The 20,338-nt window shown below is 38.2% G+C and overlaps 1 protein-coding gene across 1 annotated transcript; it reads left to right on the top strand.

Moving 5' to 3' along the window:
* Positions 1-9,152: 9,152 nt before the first annotated feature.
* Positions 9,153-15,582, top strand: LOC120577465 (uncharacterized). Its single transcript, XM_039829004.1, has 5 exons — positions 9,153-12,604; positions 12,897-13,260; positions 13,330-13,669; positions 13,862-14,280; positions 14,371-15,582. The coding sequence occupies exons 1-5, from the start codon at positions 9,153-9,155 to the stop codon at positions 15,580-15,582; spliced, it is 5,787 nt and encodes a 1,928-aa protein (XP_039684938.1).
* Positions 15,583-20,338: the final 4,756 nt, after the last annotated feature.

The raw sequence follows: 20,338 nt of genomic DNA, 5'->3' as shown, positions 1-20,338 counted from the left end.
TGAGTGAAACTAGGGTTTACCAAAATAGTAGATCCTTAAAAAAACAAAGTCTAAGGATTGGTTCCTTTTGAGGATAGAAAATATGGTTCAGAAACAACTCTAAACACCTTCGATAGAGAAATCATCGAGTCTCGACCATATGAAGAGATTCGAGAAAATGTTAGAATTAGATTTGAAGACTATTCTTGTAACTCCTTTTGAAATCTTTGTGTAAAGTTAGTCTCATGATTAGTTGAACGAAGAGCTGCTCTCTCCATAGGGTAGGTCGGTATTGGACCGAATTGGGTAAACAATATTGTGTGTTACATTGTTGTTCTTCGATTCAATTGTGGTTTTGCTTTACATTATTGTTAGATATGTTGTTATCGCTTGCTATTGTTTTGGCTTTATTTAACTAAAATGCCTAATGCAATATCATTCTAATATATTAGAATCTTAATTAAAAAAACACGTCAGATAAACTTTTACATAATAGTAATTAACTGCGATGATAAACAAGTTACTAACATAATAAATAGTAAATGACAAGGCATCAAATTATAATTAGAATCATATAATAGTAAGGAAAAGGATTACGAAAACAATGCATCCAATCGTATACTTTGTATTTTTGTTTGAAGACATTAAGTTAAACCAGATTTTGCATTCATATTCAATTGATTTGGAGCTGTGATACTCTCTAAACATGAAATTCCATGATTAGTAAATCTGGAATCCTGTTGGGGGAATATCAACGGTAAAACAATGAAGTATCAATTTGCTTCATTTGTTGCTTGGAGCTGTAGTATCACAAGTATGCTTTGTGTGGCCAGTGTGTTTTGTAGCAAGTGTGAGGTAGAAATAGTACATTGTACTAGTGTGTATACCCGTGCGAGGAAAATTTCTTTTGAATTGAATTAAAAATAAAAATCTTGTGGTCTCACCAATTTATAATCCTGACAATTCTCACTACTATTTAATACGAGAATCACTTAAAATGCAATAGCAATATGAACTCCAAACACTAAGAAAATAATTATTAATAGAACCTAACATAGTCCTTCCAACTGCAGTTCCTGTTTTGCAAAACTGCCGGCAACTCAATCACCACTATAGACCTTTGTTCTCCTCTTGTTTCGCTATGTGGTCTGGAATAAAAATCAAAGAAATGCATAATGTCGACATATCAAGAAGGGTGAAGTCGTGTGAGGGCATGCTGCATAGACATCTCAAAATTCAAAAGCAGACGGTGTATTTGTATTCCATCATAATTAACTTTCTCATCTCTCATTAAGTGATAGGCGTCTCTACATGTATTTTTCTGCAAGTAAAAACATAAGAGATACAATACACAATACGGCTTAATCGCGTAAATGGCTTTCTTTTTTTAAATTAAAAATAACTCTGATACTCGTTCGATATGTATCAATGGCATCGCGTTGTGTAACCTCGTTGATATGTATCGAGTACGATTCACGACCAATTTTCCATGTATCCGTGCTTAAGAGATCCACATACAAAAACTAAAAAGCATAATTTTCCTAAATAACCAAAAACCTTGAGATTAATCCCTTCATTCTACATTCAGATGATTAATCAATATTAGTAGACACAATTTTGAGACGGTTTCTTTGCAGCTGTATGGAGGACCTAGTGGAAAACTACACAAAACAACATCAAACTCAAACATAAAGACTGTACCACTTTTAAATCCCAAATCAAAGTAAATTATGACTTTCAGGTGACCAAATTGCTAAAAATTGGTAGAAAAATGTGTACATTTATACAACTAAAATATTTTACACACAGAAGACTTAATGCAACCATATATAGAAGATAATAATGTAAAAAGGCTTAAATATGCTTTTCATCCCTGTAATTATAGGCCGTTTGATTTTTCATCCCTGAACTTACTAATCCTTCCATTTTGCCCCTGTAATTACTAATCATTTGAAAGTTCGTCCCTCTTCCCGGATAATCACTGCCACGTCATCAAATTAGCAAAATGACATGGGAATTGACAAAAATACCCCTGACTTATTTTTAAAAATCTGAAAATAATTTTAAAAAATAAAAAAAATATAATTTTTTGAAATATGAAAAAAATATAAAATTATATAATTTTTTAAAATCTGAATATATAATTTCGAAAATTATTCAAAAATTTGATTTTTTTAAAAATCATAATAATAATTTCGAAAAAATTTACGATTATATAATTTTAAAAAATATATTTTTTGAAATATGAAAAAAAAATGGAAAATTATATATTTTTTTAAAATCAGAATATATAATTTCGAAAATTATTAAAAAATCTGATTTTTTTTAAAGATTTTTTTAAAAATCAGAATATTAATTTCGAAAAAATCTGATTATATATTTTTTAAAATTATGTGAAAAATTATTTCATTTTTTTTCGAAAAAGTTATTTTCAAAATATGTTTAGAATTTTTTTATTTTTTAAAATTATTTTCAGATTTTTTAATTTATAAAAACAATTTTCAGAATTTTAAAAATAAGCCAGGGGTATTTTTGTCAATTCCCATGCCATTTTGCTAATTTGATGACGTGGTAGTGATTATCCGGGAAGAGGGACGAACTTTCAAATGATTAGTAATTACAGGGGCAAAATGGAAGGATTAGTAAGTTCAGGGATGAAAAATCAAACGGCCTATAATTACAGGGATGAAAAGCATATTTAAGCCATGTAAAAAACACCAAAACTTCTTTCAGAAGAAAAAAAATGTCAACAACACCAAAACTTCATTAGCTTCTATTTTCACACAATCAATAGTAACTTGTTAGAAAAACTTGTTAGAAAAACTTCCGTTTCCTTAACTTCTATTTTACACAATGTTTCACTACTCCTAAGCACACCTTTCATTACTTGCCAAAACACCCTTTCCAACTCATTTACCTGTGATCAGTGAGCACAAAGACCCTTTTCCCATTCATATGCTTCTTCCTTGATGTACCTCCACCTATACACTACAAGAAAATTTGTAATTTGCTACGACATTTTTGTGGTTAGCTCGTAGCTAATTTCAAGCGAACGTGGTTACGTATAGATATGCTATGAAATAGCTTTTGAATTGGCCGTAGCATGGATTGAGAGAAAAGCTTGCCAAGAAAATCATTCTTAGTAAATCCTAATAGAAAAATTTCCTAGCAAACACTTGGTTAATCCGTAGCAAATAAGTATTCAAATTGTATTTTACGTAGCAAGATAACTATGACTTATCATAGCAATTTTTCAACAAATCCATAACACATAGCCAAGACTTATCATGGCAATTTTGTAGCAACTCTAAATCAAAAATTTAAAATCAAATTTAAAGATCCTACCAATTATGAGGTTTTTACCTTTTTATTTAATTAATATATTTAAATCACTGCCAATCAATTAATAAGCAGCTTTAGTGTAACACACGAGAAATCCAAAACAAGTATTGCATAATAAATTATGTAATACAATAAATAATCCAATATTAAGGTTATACAAAATATATTTTTTTCAAATTAGGCTATACAATAATAATCTAGTATGAGGACTAAATGAAATATTAATAAAGTTTACAATTCTCTCAGTGAAAACAAGTTGCCCCAGAAGATATGCCATAGGGGACCTAATCCCTTCTGCTCTTGGTCTGCAATAATAGACAAAGAAGCTTTCAATTCAGTGGAAATAAAAAGTAATAAATGTACTGTCATACCCCAATTTTGGACCGTTTAAAATCTCTTGTCCGTATTTTAAAATGGTTCACGTTCCCTTTTATTCGTTTTTTTTACCATTTAAAGTTCGGGTTTCTTGTCTTTAGTCATTCAAAAAGTTTTTATTTTTACATTTAAATCAACGTTCGCATTTCACAACAATTAAAACCGTCTCACTTTCATTTTTATGACGCATTTTTGTTATATAGTCTTTTTAGTCGTAACGATCATGTCTAAAAAAAAAGAAGGCCTAATCGCATTTTAAAAAGGCGTTTTTTTAAAAAAATCATTTCAACCGAAATTCCGGCAGGGAGGATACTTTGAAGTACCTCATGTCAGATTCCGAAGGGACTTTTTATTTTTTATTTTTAATTTTTTTTATTTGTCTTTTTTTAGTTTGTTTATTATTATTTTATTTTGTTATTATTATTTTTTTATTTTTTTATAAAAAAAAACAAAGAAAGAAAGAAGACTCACGTCTTCCTCTCTTCTTTTCTTTTTCTTTTCTTTTTATTTATTTTATTTATTTATTTATTTATTTGTTAAGCCTTTGTCCCCAAGTCTCAGCTGCAGGGGCATTTTGGTCATTGTTTTGTACCAGAGCCAACCCTAGTTTGTCACTATAAATACACTGTCCAATCATTGGGAAATGGGTCCGAAATTACTGTTCATGTCAGAAAAAAATCAGCATCAATTCACAAACCCTATTTTTCCATTTTTCCAACCAGTTTTCAGATCAAACACTAAAATTACAAAGAAATAACATGAACTCATGAAGAACATTCATAGATTCATCAAAATCCAGCAACACAAAACTTAAACAAAACATCAAATCAGCCCATACAACCACACAAATCATCATCATCCAAACTGTACAAACAGATCCAAACCGAACCGGAAAAAGGAGAGGAGCAAACCGAACCGGAAAAAGGGGAGGAGAACCGGACCGGATTTAAACAAAGAGAGGGAGATCGGAAAAAGAGGTATTGGTTTTCTTTCAACTTTATGTTGTGTTTTGTATGAAGTTTTTTTGAAACTAAATTTGTAGATCTAGCTCAAATTTCTCTACCCTTTTTAAAACTAATACCGGATTCGAGTAGAGGAAGGGAAGAGGAGTGGTTTGATGTAAAAAAATTCGAAAAAAAAAGCAAAAAAAAAACTCCGGCGCGGCGGCGCTCCGGCCGACCACCGCGCCGGAGCAGCTCCGGCCGCCCCTCCCCCACCTTCTTCTCCGGCGAGATTCCTAGAGAGAAGTGGGAGCTTCTCTCTCTAGGTTTTTAGAAAGAGGTTTTTTTGTGAATTGTGTTATGTTTTTTTTGTTAGAACTCTTTTATAATGCTTTCTTTTTTGTTGGATCTTGTGCACATGCGCATACTGCAATTCAGTGCTCCATCGCGTTACAGCCCTTGGATCTGGATCATTCCTTGATCTGAGGGCTCCTGTGTATCTTGATTTTGGATCAGGTGGATTTTTTTTTCTGCGTGAGTATGGTGTGGTTTCTGTTTGGACCATCAGATCGTTGATCTGACGGTCACTGTGTTTTCAGTATAATCCCTTTGTTTCTATGTTGTTCTTGTGACCCTTGGATCGTTGGATCCAATGGCTGTGATGAATCCAGTGAATGAATCTGGACTATTGATTTAATCCAATGGTCCAGAATTAATCCTGCTGAGCCAATGTTTTACTATTTTTTTATTTTTAATTATCTTTATTTTTTTAAATACTGTTTTTACACTTTGTTGACATTTTTGTGGTTAGAAAAATTCCAAAAAAATATTTTTTCTCACTATTTTAATTTTCCCTAATTTTAAAAATCCTTTCTATTTGTTTTCTTTTGTGTTTTTTGTTTATCTCTTATATGATGACCTTAATTTTTATTTGTCTTAATTCTTGCTTATTATTTCTTATGTCTCATTCATCATAATATTTCTTGTGATTACTAACTACTTAATTTTTGTCTTGAATCATAGCATGCACATTTAATTTTCTCATTATATTATTTTGTCATTGACTTAGTATGTATAAATAGGGGATTGATGTAATTTTATTTCTTGCATTTTATTTTGGCATAAAGGCCTTAGGGTTGTATCTAGGAATTGATGTAATAATGTAGGTAACACAAGCACCGACACATGCACCGACACTACCACATTTTATTTACCGCTTTCCGTTAGTTTTTACGATGTTACGTTAGTTATCACCGTTAGTTTAGAAAAAACCTTTTTATCAAAAAAAATCAAATATGTCAAATTCAAAAAAAAAATCATTTTCTTAGCAACATTTTCTCTTTATTTTCTTAATCAAATTCTCAATCAATCTTAATTCAACTTCAACCATTTCTTTTCAAAAATCAATCAACCTCACTCATTTCTTTTATCTCATGCCTTGAGGCCTCTTTCTCTTCTTAAAACCCATTTTCAAAAAAATCTTAAAATCAACCTAACCCACCAAAGAAATTCTTGAGTGGAACTACGTCGGTTTTGATCCCTTCCCAAAAGGGTACGTAGGCAGAGGACTCGTCCTTCCAAATCAAATAAAAATAACCAAAAACATACTTCTTCTCCCTCCATTCTTTCACTTAGACATTAGGCAATAATTTTTCAAATAAACGAGTAACTTAGCACAAAATAATCTAAGTAAGAGGTTCCTATGGAATACCATAGACGCTTAGGATGCTAGCACCTTCCCTTCGCGTAACCAACCCCCGAATCCAAAGTCTCGATAAGGGTTTTTACTCATTTTTTTTCCTTCCCAAGAATAAAAATCGAGAGTTCAAAGATCGACGATTCAAATCAATTAATGGTTTGACATCCGAAAATCGTGAGCACAGAAATGGCGACTTCACTGGGGACATTAGATCCTACGCGGGTTAAACCCACCTTACTTTCTTTATTTTGTGCTTTATTACTTGTTTATACTTTGTAAATATTTGCTTACATGTTTACCTTATTACATGAGGGGTGAGAAAATAAGCTCTACACCCGAGCTCGAGGGAAATATAAGATAGGAGTGGTAAACTCATAGTGGCATACCGAGAGTATACTCGTGTCTTGACACATGTGAGATAACCACGCTTAGCGGAGGAGCTTGATGTGATATATGTCGGCGTGTGTTTTCACGTTTAGACTTTATTACTCTTAAGTTTCCATTGAAGCTAAGGACCTTTAGTAACCCTTAACCCATCTTGGCCTTTTAGGATGTAGTGCGGTGGCTAACTGAGTGTTTTCTCGGAATTAGTCGACACGCGATACTACACTCAAATGAGACTTTCCTACGAACGTTATTGGACCGGGTGTTTTCTCGGTATCCAATAATATTCGGAAGTGGTCAATGACTTTGGGAACCTCGGTAGAACCCTTGTTACAAGTGCAATTTAAACCATAGTCCTTACCAAATGGCGTTGTTACCCTTGACTCCAACATTGTGGAACTTACCCTCACCATGTATTCTATGTACTTGAGCATTATCATACATACATGCATTCATTCATAAACATATTTTCTCATCCATTGAAATATTGAAGGACTTATATAGGTTTTTTTACAAACATCATAGGTTATGGAGGTTGTTGGAAGGAGGACCCACGGGTATAAATTCAAGGCACCGGATACAGAGAGTTTAGAGGGTTTGAGGGGTTTGACGAAGATGTTGAAAAATCCGGGTCATTTTCAGGAGCGGTATGGTAATTTACTCGACATTCTCAAGACAAAAGTGGATGTAATGCTTCTCAATACTTTGGTCCAGTTCTATGATCCGATTTACCATGGCTTCACATTCCCAGACTTTCAGCTCTTCCCAACTCTAGAGGAGTATTCCCATTGGGTTGGTTTACCGGTGCTCGATGAAGTACCCTTTCATGCCTTTGGGCCCATTCCTAAAATCCCTACCATCGCAAAAGCCCTTCACCTTGAAGTAGCCGACATAAAAGACAAGTTCACAACCAAAGACGGTCTCCCATGCTTACCTTACAACTTCCTTCACCAAAAGGCCACCACTTGTTTCGAGAAATCCAAAACCGATGATTTTGAGTCTATCCTTGCCCTGCTTATCTATGGCATAGTCCTCTTCCCGAAAGTTGACAAGTTTGTTGACATGAATGCCATACGGATCTTCTTAACCCAAAACCCGGTTCCTGTTTTACTCGCTGACACGTATGTTGCTATTCATGATCGCACTAGTCATGGAAAGGGGACCATCGTCTGTTGTACACCTTTACTCCACCGCTGGATTACTTCACACTTACCCCGTCCCAGTATTAGACCAGAACCTATCCCTTGGTCCCAAAAGCTCATGACTTGGACCCCAAAGGACATAATCTGGTTCAACCCATCTTGTGACCCAGAGTTTATTATTGACAGTTGTGGTGACTTCAACAATGTACCTCTTCTTGGTACGCAGGGAGGAATTAGCTACAGCCCAATTCTTGCGAGACGACAGTTTGGGTATTATATGGAGATGAAGCCTGTGTACCTCATCCTAGATAGGGATTTCTTCCTCTACAAAAAAGATGATGCAAATCAAAGAGTGCAGTTCGAGAAAGCTTGGTATTCCATTGTCAAGAAAGATAAGAATCAGTTAGGAAAGAGATCGGTTATCGCCCATGAAGTTTATGTCCAATGGGTTATTGATCGAGCCAATAAATTGAAGATGCCATACCCACGACAAAGGATTGCAACATCAACCGTCCCAGCTATACCTTTACCTTTACCTCCCGAGTCCTTAGAAGGGTATCAAAAGCAGTTGGATATCGAAAGGCGTGAGAAGTCCATATGGGAAATGAAGTACCGCAAGAAGGATCAGGAGTATGAGGCTGTGATGGCCCTACTAGAGCAGGAAGCCTATGATAGCCACAAGAAAGATGTGATAATCGCCCAGCTGAAAAAGAGTATCAAGGAGAAAGATGCCGCGCTTGATCAAATTCCCGGGCGGAAGAAGAAACGTATGGATCTCTTTGATGGGCCGCATTCTGATTTTGAGGAGTAGCTCGGTTCAGAGGCTTGAGAGTCTTTCAGTTTGTTTTTGATGTTTTTTGTGTAGTTACGGAGTCTATCCCTTGGCTTTGTTGTTAGAAAGGGAATTATCTTGTTTTATTTTGAAAGTTTATCCCTTGGCTTTGTTGTTAGAAAGGGAATTATCTTGTTTTACTTTGAAAGTTTATCTCTTGGCTTTGTTGCTAGAAAGGGAATTATCTTGTAATCAACTTTGTTTTTTTTATGATTTGTTTAGGTTGGTATGTTTACAAAACTGCTTCTATAGGTCCTTCAATAAAAATAAAAAAATATATATATAAAAATTGCATATTTTTGCATATAGCATATCATGCATCATATTGCATTCATAAAAAGTATCAAAATCCAAGTCTCATACTCTCCTCATTTCTGCCTCAGAAAAGCAAAGTGGCCCGGCGTATTCAGTACAAACCCACTCGCATTCACAACACTCGAGCTCATATCAAGAAAAGGATGTTAGCGGCAGAACAGGAAAACGCTCAGCTCAGAGAGGAACTGGTTAACCTCAAGGGGGAGATGGAAAGAATGGCACTTATGATGGAAACTATGATGGCTGAGAGAGAGCAAGCAGCAATCTCCAATTCAACTCCTGTTGTGGTTGTCACAGCTGCACCTGAGGGTCCCCCGCAACCATCTCCGACTACTACTACAACTATCGGCCTCACCCAGCCTCTGATGACTGATTTTTCTTCTGGTAATATGGCAACTATGGGCAACTCAGGCTTCCGTCCTCTTGGCCCCCAGGGTCCCTTTGCTACTCCTCAGTATTCCATGCCTTCAGGCTACCCTTGGGGCATGCCGATTGCAACTAACGGGGTTTTTGGTCCAGGCGCTACTGAAATGCCTTTCACACAAGGTCAACAGACTTCGGCACATTTCCAGATGAGTCAACCGATTCCTCAAGCTACCGTGACTCAAGCAGGTCCTACTGTGCATGTTGGGCCACAACATGAAGAGCAGATTTATCACTCCGACAGTATAATGGGGGATGATAAAGCAATCGATTGGGAAGAAAGGTTCGGTGCTCTAGAGAAGAAGATGAGTAATATGCGGGGAAAGGAAACAGTCGTCCAAAGCATATATGACCTTTGCTTGGTACCAGATGTAAACATACCTCCAAAGTTCAAGATGCCTGTATTTGAGAAGTATCAAGGGGACACATGTCCACAAAATCATCTAACTATGTATATTAGCAAGATGATAGCTTACAAGAATAATGTTCCCTTACTCATTCACTGCTTCCAGGATAGTTTGACTGGTTCGGCACATACCTGGTTCATGGGATTGAAAGGAGTCACTACTTTTGAACAGTTGGCTGAGGCCTTCATGCAGCAGTACAAATATAATACCTATCTGGCGCCAAGTCGCAAAGAGTTGCAGTCCTTAACCCAGAAAGATAAAGAATCGTTCAAAGAATACGCACAACGCTTCATTCAAAAAGCTGCTCAGATTCGTCCTCCCTTGGATGAGAGAGAACTTTCAGAATTGTTCTATGAAACCCTGAGCCCTTGTTATTCAGAAAAGATGATTGTCTGTGCATCACAGAAGTTCACTGATTTGGTGGAAACAGGAATGCGTATCGAGGAGTGGGCTCGTAAGGGAGCAGCTGTTTCGGGAGGTTCTTCAGGTGGTTCTTCAGGGGTTTCGTCCAATGGTAATAAGAAATTTGGGAATGGTTACCCAAAGAGGAATGCTCAAGAGGTTAGCATGGTGGCTCATGGAGGACCTCAGCCCGTGTACCCTAATTACCCCTTTGTTGCCAACATCACCCCACAAATGACCGCGCCCCAGAACCCAAACTATCAATCACCCAGACCTCAAGGACCTGCACCATACTACCCCCCATTATACCAACCACTATACAACCTACAACAATTCCCTCAACAACCATATTACCCCCAACAACCATACCAACAAAGACCACAGCAACAACCCCGTCCTCAGGTTCCTCACAATCAGCAGAATCAAAGGCAACAATTTGACCCCTTGCCAATGACCTATGGAGCATTGCTCCCTTCTTTACTTGCACAGAATCTGGTCCAAACAATACCACCTCCTCGCATTCCAGACCCTCTCCCACGCTGGTACCGTCCGGACCTTCATTGTATTTACCATCAAGGGGCACCAGGCCACGATGTGGAGCGTTGTTTTGCTCTTAAGAAAGAGGTTCAGAAACTGATAAATAGTAAAGAGTTAACCTTCACCGACCCTGATGCTGTAGCTCAGAACAATCCTCTGCCTACTCATGGGCCTGCTGTTAATATGATTCAAGACGATCAGGAAGAGGCTCGCATTCTCTCTGTAGGTGATATCAAGACTCCTCTGGTACCGATACATGTGAAAATGTGTAGAGCAACTCTCTTCAACCACAATCATGAAGCTTGTGACATATGTTCGATGGATCCTCGTGGATGTATACAAGTCCAGAATGATGTGCAGGGTCTCCTAAATAGAAGGGAACTTGTGGTTACAAGGGAACCCGAGAGCAAGGACGTCTGTGTTGTCACTCCGGTATTTAGAGCCAGGAGGCCGCTGGTGATAAACCCTAACAGTACAAAGCCCGTTGGTACTCCCTTGATAATCTGTGTGCCTAGGCCCACGCCTACTACTGCTCAGAAAGCTGTACCCTACAAGTATGAAGGCACGATTCTAGAGCCCGGAAGTGAGACAACTTCACCTGTTGCTGTGGATAATATCGCAGAGAATAGCCGGATTTTGAGGAGTGGCCGCATCTTTCCTACGGTGGGTCCGAAGAGTGTTAGTGTTCCAGTCGATGAGCCAGTAAAAGAGCGAAGCGCCGGTAAAGGTAAAGCTGGGGAGCAGGCCAAAGAGTTTGACTTTGAGGATGCCGATGAAGTCTTGAAGCTGATCAAGAAGAGTGAATACAGGGTGGTGGACCAGCTGTTACAAACTCCTGCGAAGATTTCCATCATGGCCCTGTTATCAAGTTCTGGTGCTCATCGGGATGCCCTGAGGAAAGTACTAGACCAGGCATTTGTGGATTATGATGTAACTCTGGGTCAATTCGAAAGCATTGTGGGGAATGTGACCGTGTGTAACAGTCTGACTTTCAGTGATGAAGATCTCCCGGCGGAGGGGAATAAGCATAATCAAGCATTATTCATCTCTGTACTTTGCAGAACGGTCTCGTTATCCAACGTCCTGATAGATACCGGCTCTGCACTTAATGTGATGCCCAAGTCAACTTTCGACCAATTGGCGTACTCCGAGGCTCCTTTGAGACTTAGCAAGGTGACGGTAAGGGCCTTCGATGGAACTAGGAGATCGGTGTATGGTGAGGTAGATTTGCCAATTTCGGTCGGCCCACATGAATTTCAGGTTACTTTCCAAGTCATGGAAATCCAGGCTTCTTTCAGCTGTTTGCTCGGCAGACCATGGATTCATGACGCTGGGGCTGTGACATCTACTCTCCATCAGAAATTGAAGTTTGTAAGTCGTGGAAAGTTGATCACTGTGAGTGGCGAATCGGCCTTTTTAATCAGCAATTTGTCTGCTTTCTCTGTTATCGGTGGTAGTGGTTCAGACGGGCCATCATTCCAAGGGTTCTCTGCCGAAGAAAGTGTCGGTAAGATTGAGACTTGTATGGCCTCGTTGAAGGATGCCCGGAGAGTAATTCAGGAAGGCAAAACCGAAGGCTGGGGTCAGCTAGTGGAGTTGCCAGAAAACAAGCGTAAGGAGGGAATTGGTTTCCTTAACAGTAAGCCTGGGATGTTCGACCCTACCAGAGGTTCTTTCCACAGTGCTGGTTTCATTCATGATTCGCCAGAGACCAATGCAATTTTAGATGATGCATCTGGAGGAGTGACACCGGTCTTTGTGACGCCTGGAGGAGCTTGCTGCAATTGGATTGCTGTTGACATTCCTTCTGTGACACCCCGCTCTAAGTAATGTGTTTGTCTTGTCTTTTGTTGTTTTTTTTGTTTTTTAAGAAAACTCCTTTCGTTCTGCCCAAGGCGAAAGTGAAATCATGTAGGGCTTTGTTTTGCTTCTAGTACTTTTATTACAAATAAAAATCGTCGTTTCTATCACGGCTTTTATTACTTTTTATTTTTTGTTGCTTTTTCTGGAAAAAATGGTAATACAAAAAATCCAAAAAAAATCATTCTCTTTTTCTTTTAAATTTCAAAACCAAAGGTCTGCATTTACTCATTAAAATCAATCATGAATCATGTGCAGACTGAACATAAGTGAATCCGTTGAACACAGTGACCCCATGCTTTCTCCCAACTTTGAGGTCCCGGTTTACGAGGCTGTGGCAGAGGAGGATGAGGAGATCCCGAATGAGATCAAATGGATGTTGGAACAAGAAAGGAAGACAATTCAACCTCATCAAGAGGAGATAGAAATCATCAATCTGGGTACTGAGGAAGACAAGAAAGAAATCAAGATTGGGGCATCGTTGGATGTATCTGTCAAGAAAAGAGTAATTGAGCTTATCAGAGAATATGTTGATATATTCGCATGGTCATACAAAGACATGCCGGGTCTAGACCCTGATGTCGTTGAACACAGACTACCTTTGAAGCCTGAGTGTCCTCCGGTAAAGCAGAAATTGAGAAGATCTCATCCTGATATGGCCCTCAAGATCAAAGAGGAAGTGCGAAAGCAGATTGATGCAGGTTTCCTAGTCACATCAGAGTATCCTCAATGGTTGGCCAACATAGTGCCTGTTCCAAAGAAAGATGGCAAAGTCAGAATGTGTGTTGATTATCGGGACTTGAACAAGGCTAGTCCGAAGGATAATTTTCCTTTGCCTCACATTGATGTATTGGTTGATAACACTGCTAAGTGCAAGGTTTTCTCCTTCATGGACGGTTTCTCCGGCTACAATCAGATCAGGATGGCTCCTGAGGATAGAGAAAAGACGTCTTTCATCACGCCCTTGGGTGCTTTCTGCTATGTGGTGATGCCATTTGGTTTGATAAATGCTGGTGCCACTTACCAGAGGGGTATGACCAAAATCTTTCATGATATGATTCACAAAGAAATTGAGGTCTACGTAGATGATATGATTGTTAAGTCTGGCACAGAAGAAGAACATGTTGAGTATTTGTTGAAGATGTTTCAGCGGTTGAGAAAGTACAAGCTCCGGTTGAATCCTAACAAATGTACTTTCGGTGTTAGATCTGGTAAACTCCTAGGCTTTATCGTCAGTCAAAAGGGTATTGAAGTTGATCCCGACAAGGTCAGAGCCATCAGAGAAATGCCTGTTCCAAAGACAGAGAAGCAAGTCAGAGGTTTTCTTGGTAGACTCAATTATATCTCCAGATTTATCTCTCACATGACCGCCACATGTGGACCAATTTTCAAGTTACTCCGCAAGGATCAAGGGGTGAAGTGGAATGATGATTGTCAGAAGGCTTTTGATCAAATCAAAGAATATCTGTTAGAACCTCCAATTCTTGTTCCTCCAGTTGACGGAAGACCTTTGATCATGTATTTAACAGTACTGGAAGATTCCATGGGCTGTGTTTTGGGTCAACAAGATGAAATCGGAAAGAAAGAGCACGCTATCTACTATTTGAGTAAGAAGTTCACTGATTGTGAGTCCCGATATTCTGTACTTGAGAAAACTTGTTGTGCTTTAGCTTGGGCTGCCAAGCGTCTCCGTCATTATATGATTAATCATACAACTTGGTTGATATCCAAGATGGATCCTATCAAGTACATATTTGAGAAGCCAGCTTTAACTGGAAGGATTGCTCGCTGGCAGATGTTATTGTCCGAGTATGATATCGAGTATCGCACTCAGAAAGCAATCAAAGGTAGCATCTTGGCAGAACATTTGGCTCATCAACCAATCGAAGACTATCAACCAATCAAATTCGACTTCCCAGATGAAGAGGTTATGTATCTAAAAGCAAAAGATTGTGACGAACCAGTGTTCGGTGAAGGTCCTGATCCGGAATCCGAATGGGGTTTGATATTTGATGGAGCTGTTAATGTCTATGGAAGTGGAATTGGTGCGGTACTCATTACCCCTAAGGGTACTCACATCCCGTTTACTGCGAGGTTACGTTTTGATTGCACAAACAACATCGCAGAGTACGAGGCTTGCATCATGGGTATCGAGGAAGCCATCGATTTGAGGATCAAGAAAATTGTCATTTATGGAGATTCCGCTCTTGTGATTAACCAGATCAAAGGAGAATGGGAAACTCGTCATCCTGGATTGATTCCCTACAGAGATTATGCAAGGCGTTTGCTGACTTTCTTCAACAAAGTAGAGTTACATCATGTGCCCCGCGATGAGAATCAAATGGCAGATGCTTTAGCTACTCTATCCTCAATGATCAATGTGAATGGTCACAATACTGTGCCAGTAATCAATGTCCAATTTCTCGACCGACCTGCTTATGTGTTTGTAGCTGAAGCAATTGATGATGACAAGCCATGGTATCATGATATCCAAGTTTTCCTTCAAACTCAAAAGTACCCACCTGGGGCATCCAACAAGGACAAGAAAACATTGAGAAAATTGTCAAGCCGTTTCTTCCTTAACGAAGACGTTTTGTATAAAAGGAACTTTGATGGGGTCCTACTTAGATGTGTGGATAAGCATGAAGCAGAAAAATTGATGCGCGAGATTCATGAAGGCTCTTTCGGAACTCACTCATGTGGGCACGCCATGGCGAAGAAGATATTGAGAGCTGGGTACTACTGGATAACAATGCATGCTGATTGCTACAACCATGCCAAGAAATGTCACAAATGTCAAATCTATGCTGACAAGATTCATATACCACCGTCTATGCTCAATGTCATCTCTTCCCCGTGGCCATTCTCTATGTGGGGCATTGACATGATTGGTCGGATCGAACATCATATTAGTGGCTATCGATTATTTCACCAAGTGGGTTGAAGCAGCATCTTACGCCAATGTGACCAAGCAGGTAGTGGTCAGATTTATCAAGAACAACATCATCAGCCGCTACGGTGTTCCCAACAGAATCATCACAGACAATGGCACAAATCTGAATAACAACATGATGAAAGAGTTGTGCGACGACTTCAAGATTCAACATCACAATTCTTCTCCTTACAGACCTCAGATGAATGGGGCAGTTGAAGCTGCAAACAAGAACATCAAGAAGATCATACAGAAGATGGTAGTTACTTATAAGGACTGGCATGAAATGTTACCCTACGCTTTGTATGGATACCGTACCTCAGTGCGAACCTCGACAGGGGCAACCCCTTTCTCTTTGGTATATGGTATGGAGGCTGTACTACCTGTAGAGGTTGAGATTCCTTCTTTAAGAGTCTTGATGGAAGCTGAATTGTCTGAAGCTGAATGGTGCCAGAGCAGGTACGACCAGTTGAATTTGATTGAGGAAAAACGTATGGCTGCTTTGTGTCATGGACAGTTATATCAGTCAAGGATGAAACAAGCATTCGATAAAGGAGTCCATCCCCGCGAATTCAAGGAAGGAGATCTTGTGCTCAAATGTATCAAATCCTTTCAACCAGATCCTAGGGGCAAATGGACGCCAAACTATGAAGGTCCCTACGTGGTGAAGAGAGCTTTCTCTGGTGGTGCTTTAATTCTTACAAATATGGATGGAGAGGAGTTACCTCGTCCTGTGAATTCTGATGCAGTCAAGAAATACTTTGTCTAAATATATAAAAGAACAGCTCGGTAGGTCGAAAACCTGAAAGGGCGGCTTAAACCAAAAATGAGCGTCTCGGTGGATCGAAAACCCGAAAGGGCGGTCCAGGCAAAAATTAGAGACAAAAAAAAGAAAAAAAAAAAAAAAAAAAAAGGGAAATTATCCTGATAGATCGAAAACCCGCAAGGGCGATCTATGCAAAAATTAAGGATCGAGACAAGTAACTGCATCAGATGAAACATCACTCGCCCGAGACACCTTGACTGTCAGAAGTTCTCTAATGTTGAAGCATCCAAACTGTGGAATTCAAAGTGGTTAAGAAGTATAGCGGTTATTGTGTTCAATGTACCTATCCCTTATAATTACCATATTCCAACTCTTTGTAATCTATGGTGCCATGCCTTTAGCCGGTCACCATTTCTATTAAATCAATTTGAGCATGTGCCCCTTTGTTGGAATTCTTGTTTATTCTATGTGCAAAAAATCTTTCTTTCGTTTTTAGTATTAGTATTTGAAGCAAAAATTTTGAAAACTTTTCTAAAGATTTTATGTTTTCTTTCCAAACAAAAAAAAAAAACACAAAAATGACAAACATATTATCTTTAAAAACATGTATCACATAAGTATGTGTCAACAGTTGGTCCGAAACAAGCAGGTTCAACAAAGAAGAAATAGTCATTGCAAAAAAAAAAAAAAAAAAAAAAAAAAAAAAAAAAAAGAGGCGCCCTGGTGGATCGAAAACCCGAAAGGGCGGTCCAGGTAAAAATTAGGGGCATACAAAAAGAGAAAAAGAAAAATGTCTCCCCGGTGGATTGAAAATCCGAAAGGACGATCCAGGTAAAAGTTAGGGATTTCAAAAAAAAGAATAAATACAAAAAGCAATGACTATTCAGACAAGACAGTACGGTGTTGCATTGATGAAATGGCGACTTCTACCACAGTTTGTGAAGACTTACCTCAGCAGTATGTTTAAGGGCTGTACCCTAACAATGGTTGATTCATCCCCCGTGACTTTATCCCCATTGAAGGCTTTGAGTGTTCGTACAGTGATGCCGGGCCATTCTCCTCGTAGACCTGCCCAGTCCTGTCTCAACAATCTTACCATTACACCATCATATGAGTCTCATACATATTCATTCATTCATGCATACATAGCACGCATATAAACATCATCCATACATAGTTTCATTTTTTACCCAATATTTTGCTTCATTATCCTCAAAATGGGTCTAAACTCAGGTATGTTATAAAACCAATCATGTTTCAAAGTGGCAGGTCTCGCCAGTAACCAGTCTATACAATTGCCCCATTGTCTTCAGACAATTTCATTGTTCCCCTCAGGTGTATCTTTGTCAAGTTAATCCCCACTCATATCAAGCTTTACAATGTCTATTAATTTAGCCACTCGTCGGCCCATCATGTCTTTACTTTAGCCACTCGTCGGCCCGTCTTGTCTTTAATTTAGCCACTCGTCGGCCCATCATGTCTTTACTTTAGCCACTCGTCGGCCCATCATGTCTTTACTTTAGCCACTCGTCGGCCCGTCTTGTCTTTAATTTCGCCACTCGTCGGCCCGTCATGTCTTTAGTTTAGCCACTCGTTGGCCCGTCATGTCTTTACGTTCGCCACTCGTCGGCCAATCATGTCTTTACTTTCGCCACTCGTCGGCAATCATGTCTTTACTTTCGCCTTGAAACAATGTTATTAAACATCATCATTTATACTCCAGTCGTTTCAAGGTACCTCACAACAATCGTAAGCATTACCTATCATTCCTTTCCCCAGTGATCCCTATCCATTTGGCTCCCAGTCAGCCTCTGCATCATCTTTACCTTCATACTTACATCATATTCAGTCGTATTATCACATTCATCAGCATTACATCTCTGGCGTTTCAAATGGTCCAAAATTGGCGTTTTTATATATTTAAGTCTCTCCGACCCTTTGGTTTAAAAAGTTCTCTTTTAAAACCTTTGTGACGAAGAAACTTAAATAGGGGCATCTGTCATACCCCAATTTTGGACCGTTTAAAATCTCTTGTCCGTATTTTAAAATGGTTCACATTCCCTTTTATTCGTTTTTTTTACCATTTAAAATTCGGGTTTCTTGTCTTTAGTCATTCAAAAAGTTTTTATTTTTACATTTAAATCAACGTTCGCATTTCACAACAATTAAAACCGTCTCACTTTCATTTTTATGACGCATTTTTGTTATATAGTCTTTTTAGTCGTAACGATCATGTCTAAAAAAAAGAAGGCCTAATCGCATTTTAAAAAGGCGTTTTTTTAAAAAAATCATTTCAACCGAAATTCCGGCAGGGAGGACACTTTGAAGTACCTCATGTCAGATTCCGAAGGGACTTTTTATTTTTATTTTTTAATTTTTTTTATTTGTCTTTTTTTAGTTTGTTTATTATTATTTTATTTTGTTATTATTATTTTTTTTATTTTTTTATAAAAAAAAAACAAAGAAAGAAAGAAGACTCACGTCTTCCTCTCTTCTTTTCTTTTTTCTTTTCTTTTTCTTTTCTTTTTATTTATTTTATTTATTTATTTATTTATTTGTTAAGCCTTTGTCCCCAAGTCTCAGCTGCAGGGGCATTTTGGTCATTGTTTTGTACCAGAGCCAACCCTAGTTTGTCACTATAAATACACTGTCCAATCATTGGGAAATGGGTCCGAAATTACTGTTCACGTCAGAAAAAAATCAGCATCAATTCACAAACCCTATTTTTCCATTTTTCCAACCAGTTTTCAGATCAAACACTAAAATTACAAAGAAATAACATGAACTCATGAAGAACATTCATAGATTCATCAAAATCCAGCAACACAAAACTTAAACAGAACATCAAATCAGCCCATACAACCACACAAATCATCATCATCCAAACTGTACAAACAGATCCAAACCGAACCGGAAAAAGGAGAGGAGCAAACCGAACCGGAAAAAGGGGAGGAGAACCGGACCGGATTCAAACAAAGAGAGGGAGATCGGAAAAAGAGGTATTGGTTTTCTTTCAACTTTATGTTGTGTTTTGTATGAAGTTTTTTTGAAACTAAATTTGTAGATCTAGCTCAAATTTCTCTACCCTTTTTAAAACTAATACCGGATTCGAGTAGAGGAAGGGAAGAGGAGTGGTTTGATGTAAAAAAATTCGAAAAAAAAGCAAAAAAAAAACTCCGGCGCGGCGGCGCTCCGGCCGACCACCGCGCCGGAGCAGCTCCGGCCGCCCCTCCCCCACCTTCTTCTCCGGCGAGATTCCTAGAGAGAAGTGGGAGCTTCTCTCTCTAGGTTTTTAGAAAGAGGTTTTTTTGTGAATTGTGTTATGTTTTTTTTGTTAGAACTCTTTTATAATGCTTTCTTTTTTGTTGGATCTTGTGCACATGCGCATACTGCAATTCAGTGCTCCATCGCGTTACAGCCCTTGGATCTGGATCATTCCTTGATCTGAGGGCTCCTGTGTATCTTGATTTTGGATCAGGTGGATTTTTTTTTCTGCGTGAGTATGGTGTGGTTTCTGTTTGGACCATCAGATCGTTGATCTGACGGTCACTGTGTTTTCAGTATAATCCCTTTGTTTCTATGTTGTTCTTGTGACCCTTGGATCGTTGGATCCAATGGCTGTGATGAATCCAGTGAATGAATCTGGACTATTGATTTAATCCAATGGTCCAGAATTAATCCTGCTGAGCCAATGTTTTACTATTTTTTTATTTTTAATTATCTTTATTTTTTTAAATACTGTTTTTACACTTTGTTGACATTTTTGTGGTTAGAAAAATTCCAAAAAAATATTTTTTCTCACTATTTTAATTTTCCCTAATTTTAAAAATCCTTTCTATTTGTTTTCTTTTGTGTTTTTTGTTTATCTCTTATATGATGACCTTAATTTTTATTTGTCTTAATTCTTGCTTATTATTTCTTATGTCTCATTCATCATAATATTTCTTGTGATTACTAACTACTTAATTTTTGTCTTGAATCATAGCATGCACATTTAATTTT

Source organism: Medicago truncatula, chromosome 8, assembly GCF_003473485.1.
Source record: "Medicago truncatula cultivar Jemalong A17 chromosome 8, MtrunA17r5.0-ANR, whole genome shotgun sequence".
NCBI lineage: Eukaryota > Viridiplantae > Streptophyta > Magnoliopsida > Fabales > Fabaceae > Medicago > Medicago truncatula.
This window is presented reverse-complemented; position numbering and strand designations above follow the sequence as displayed.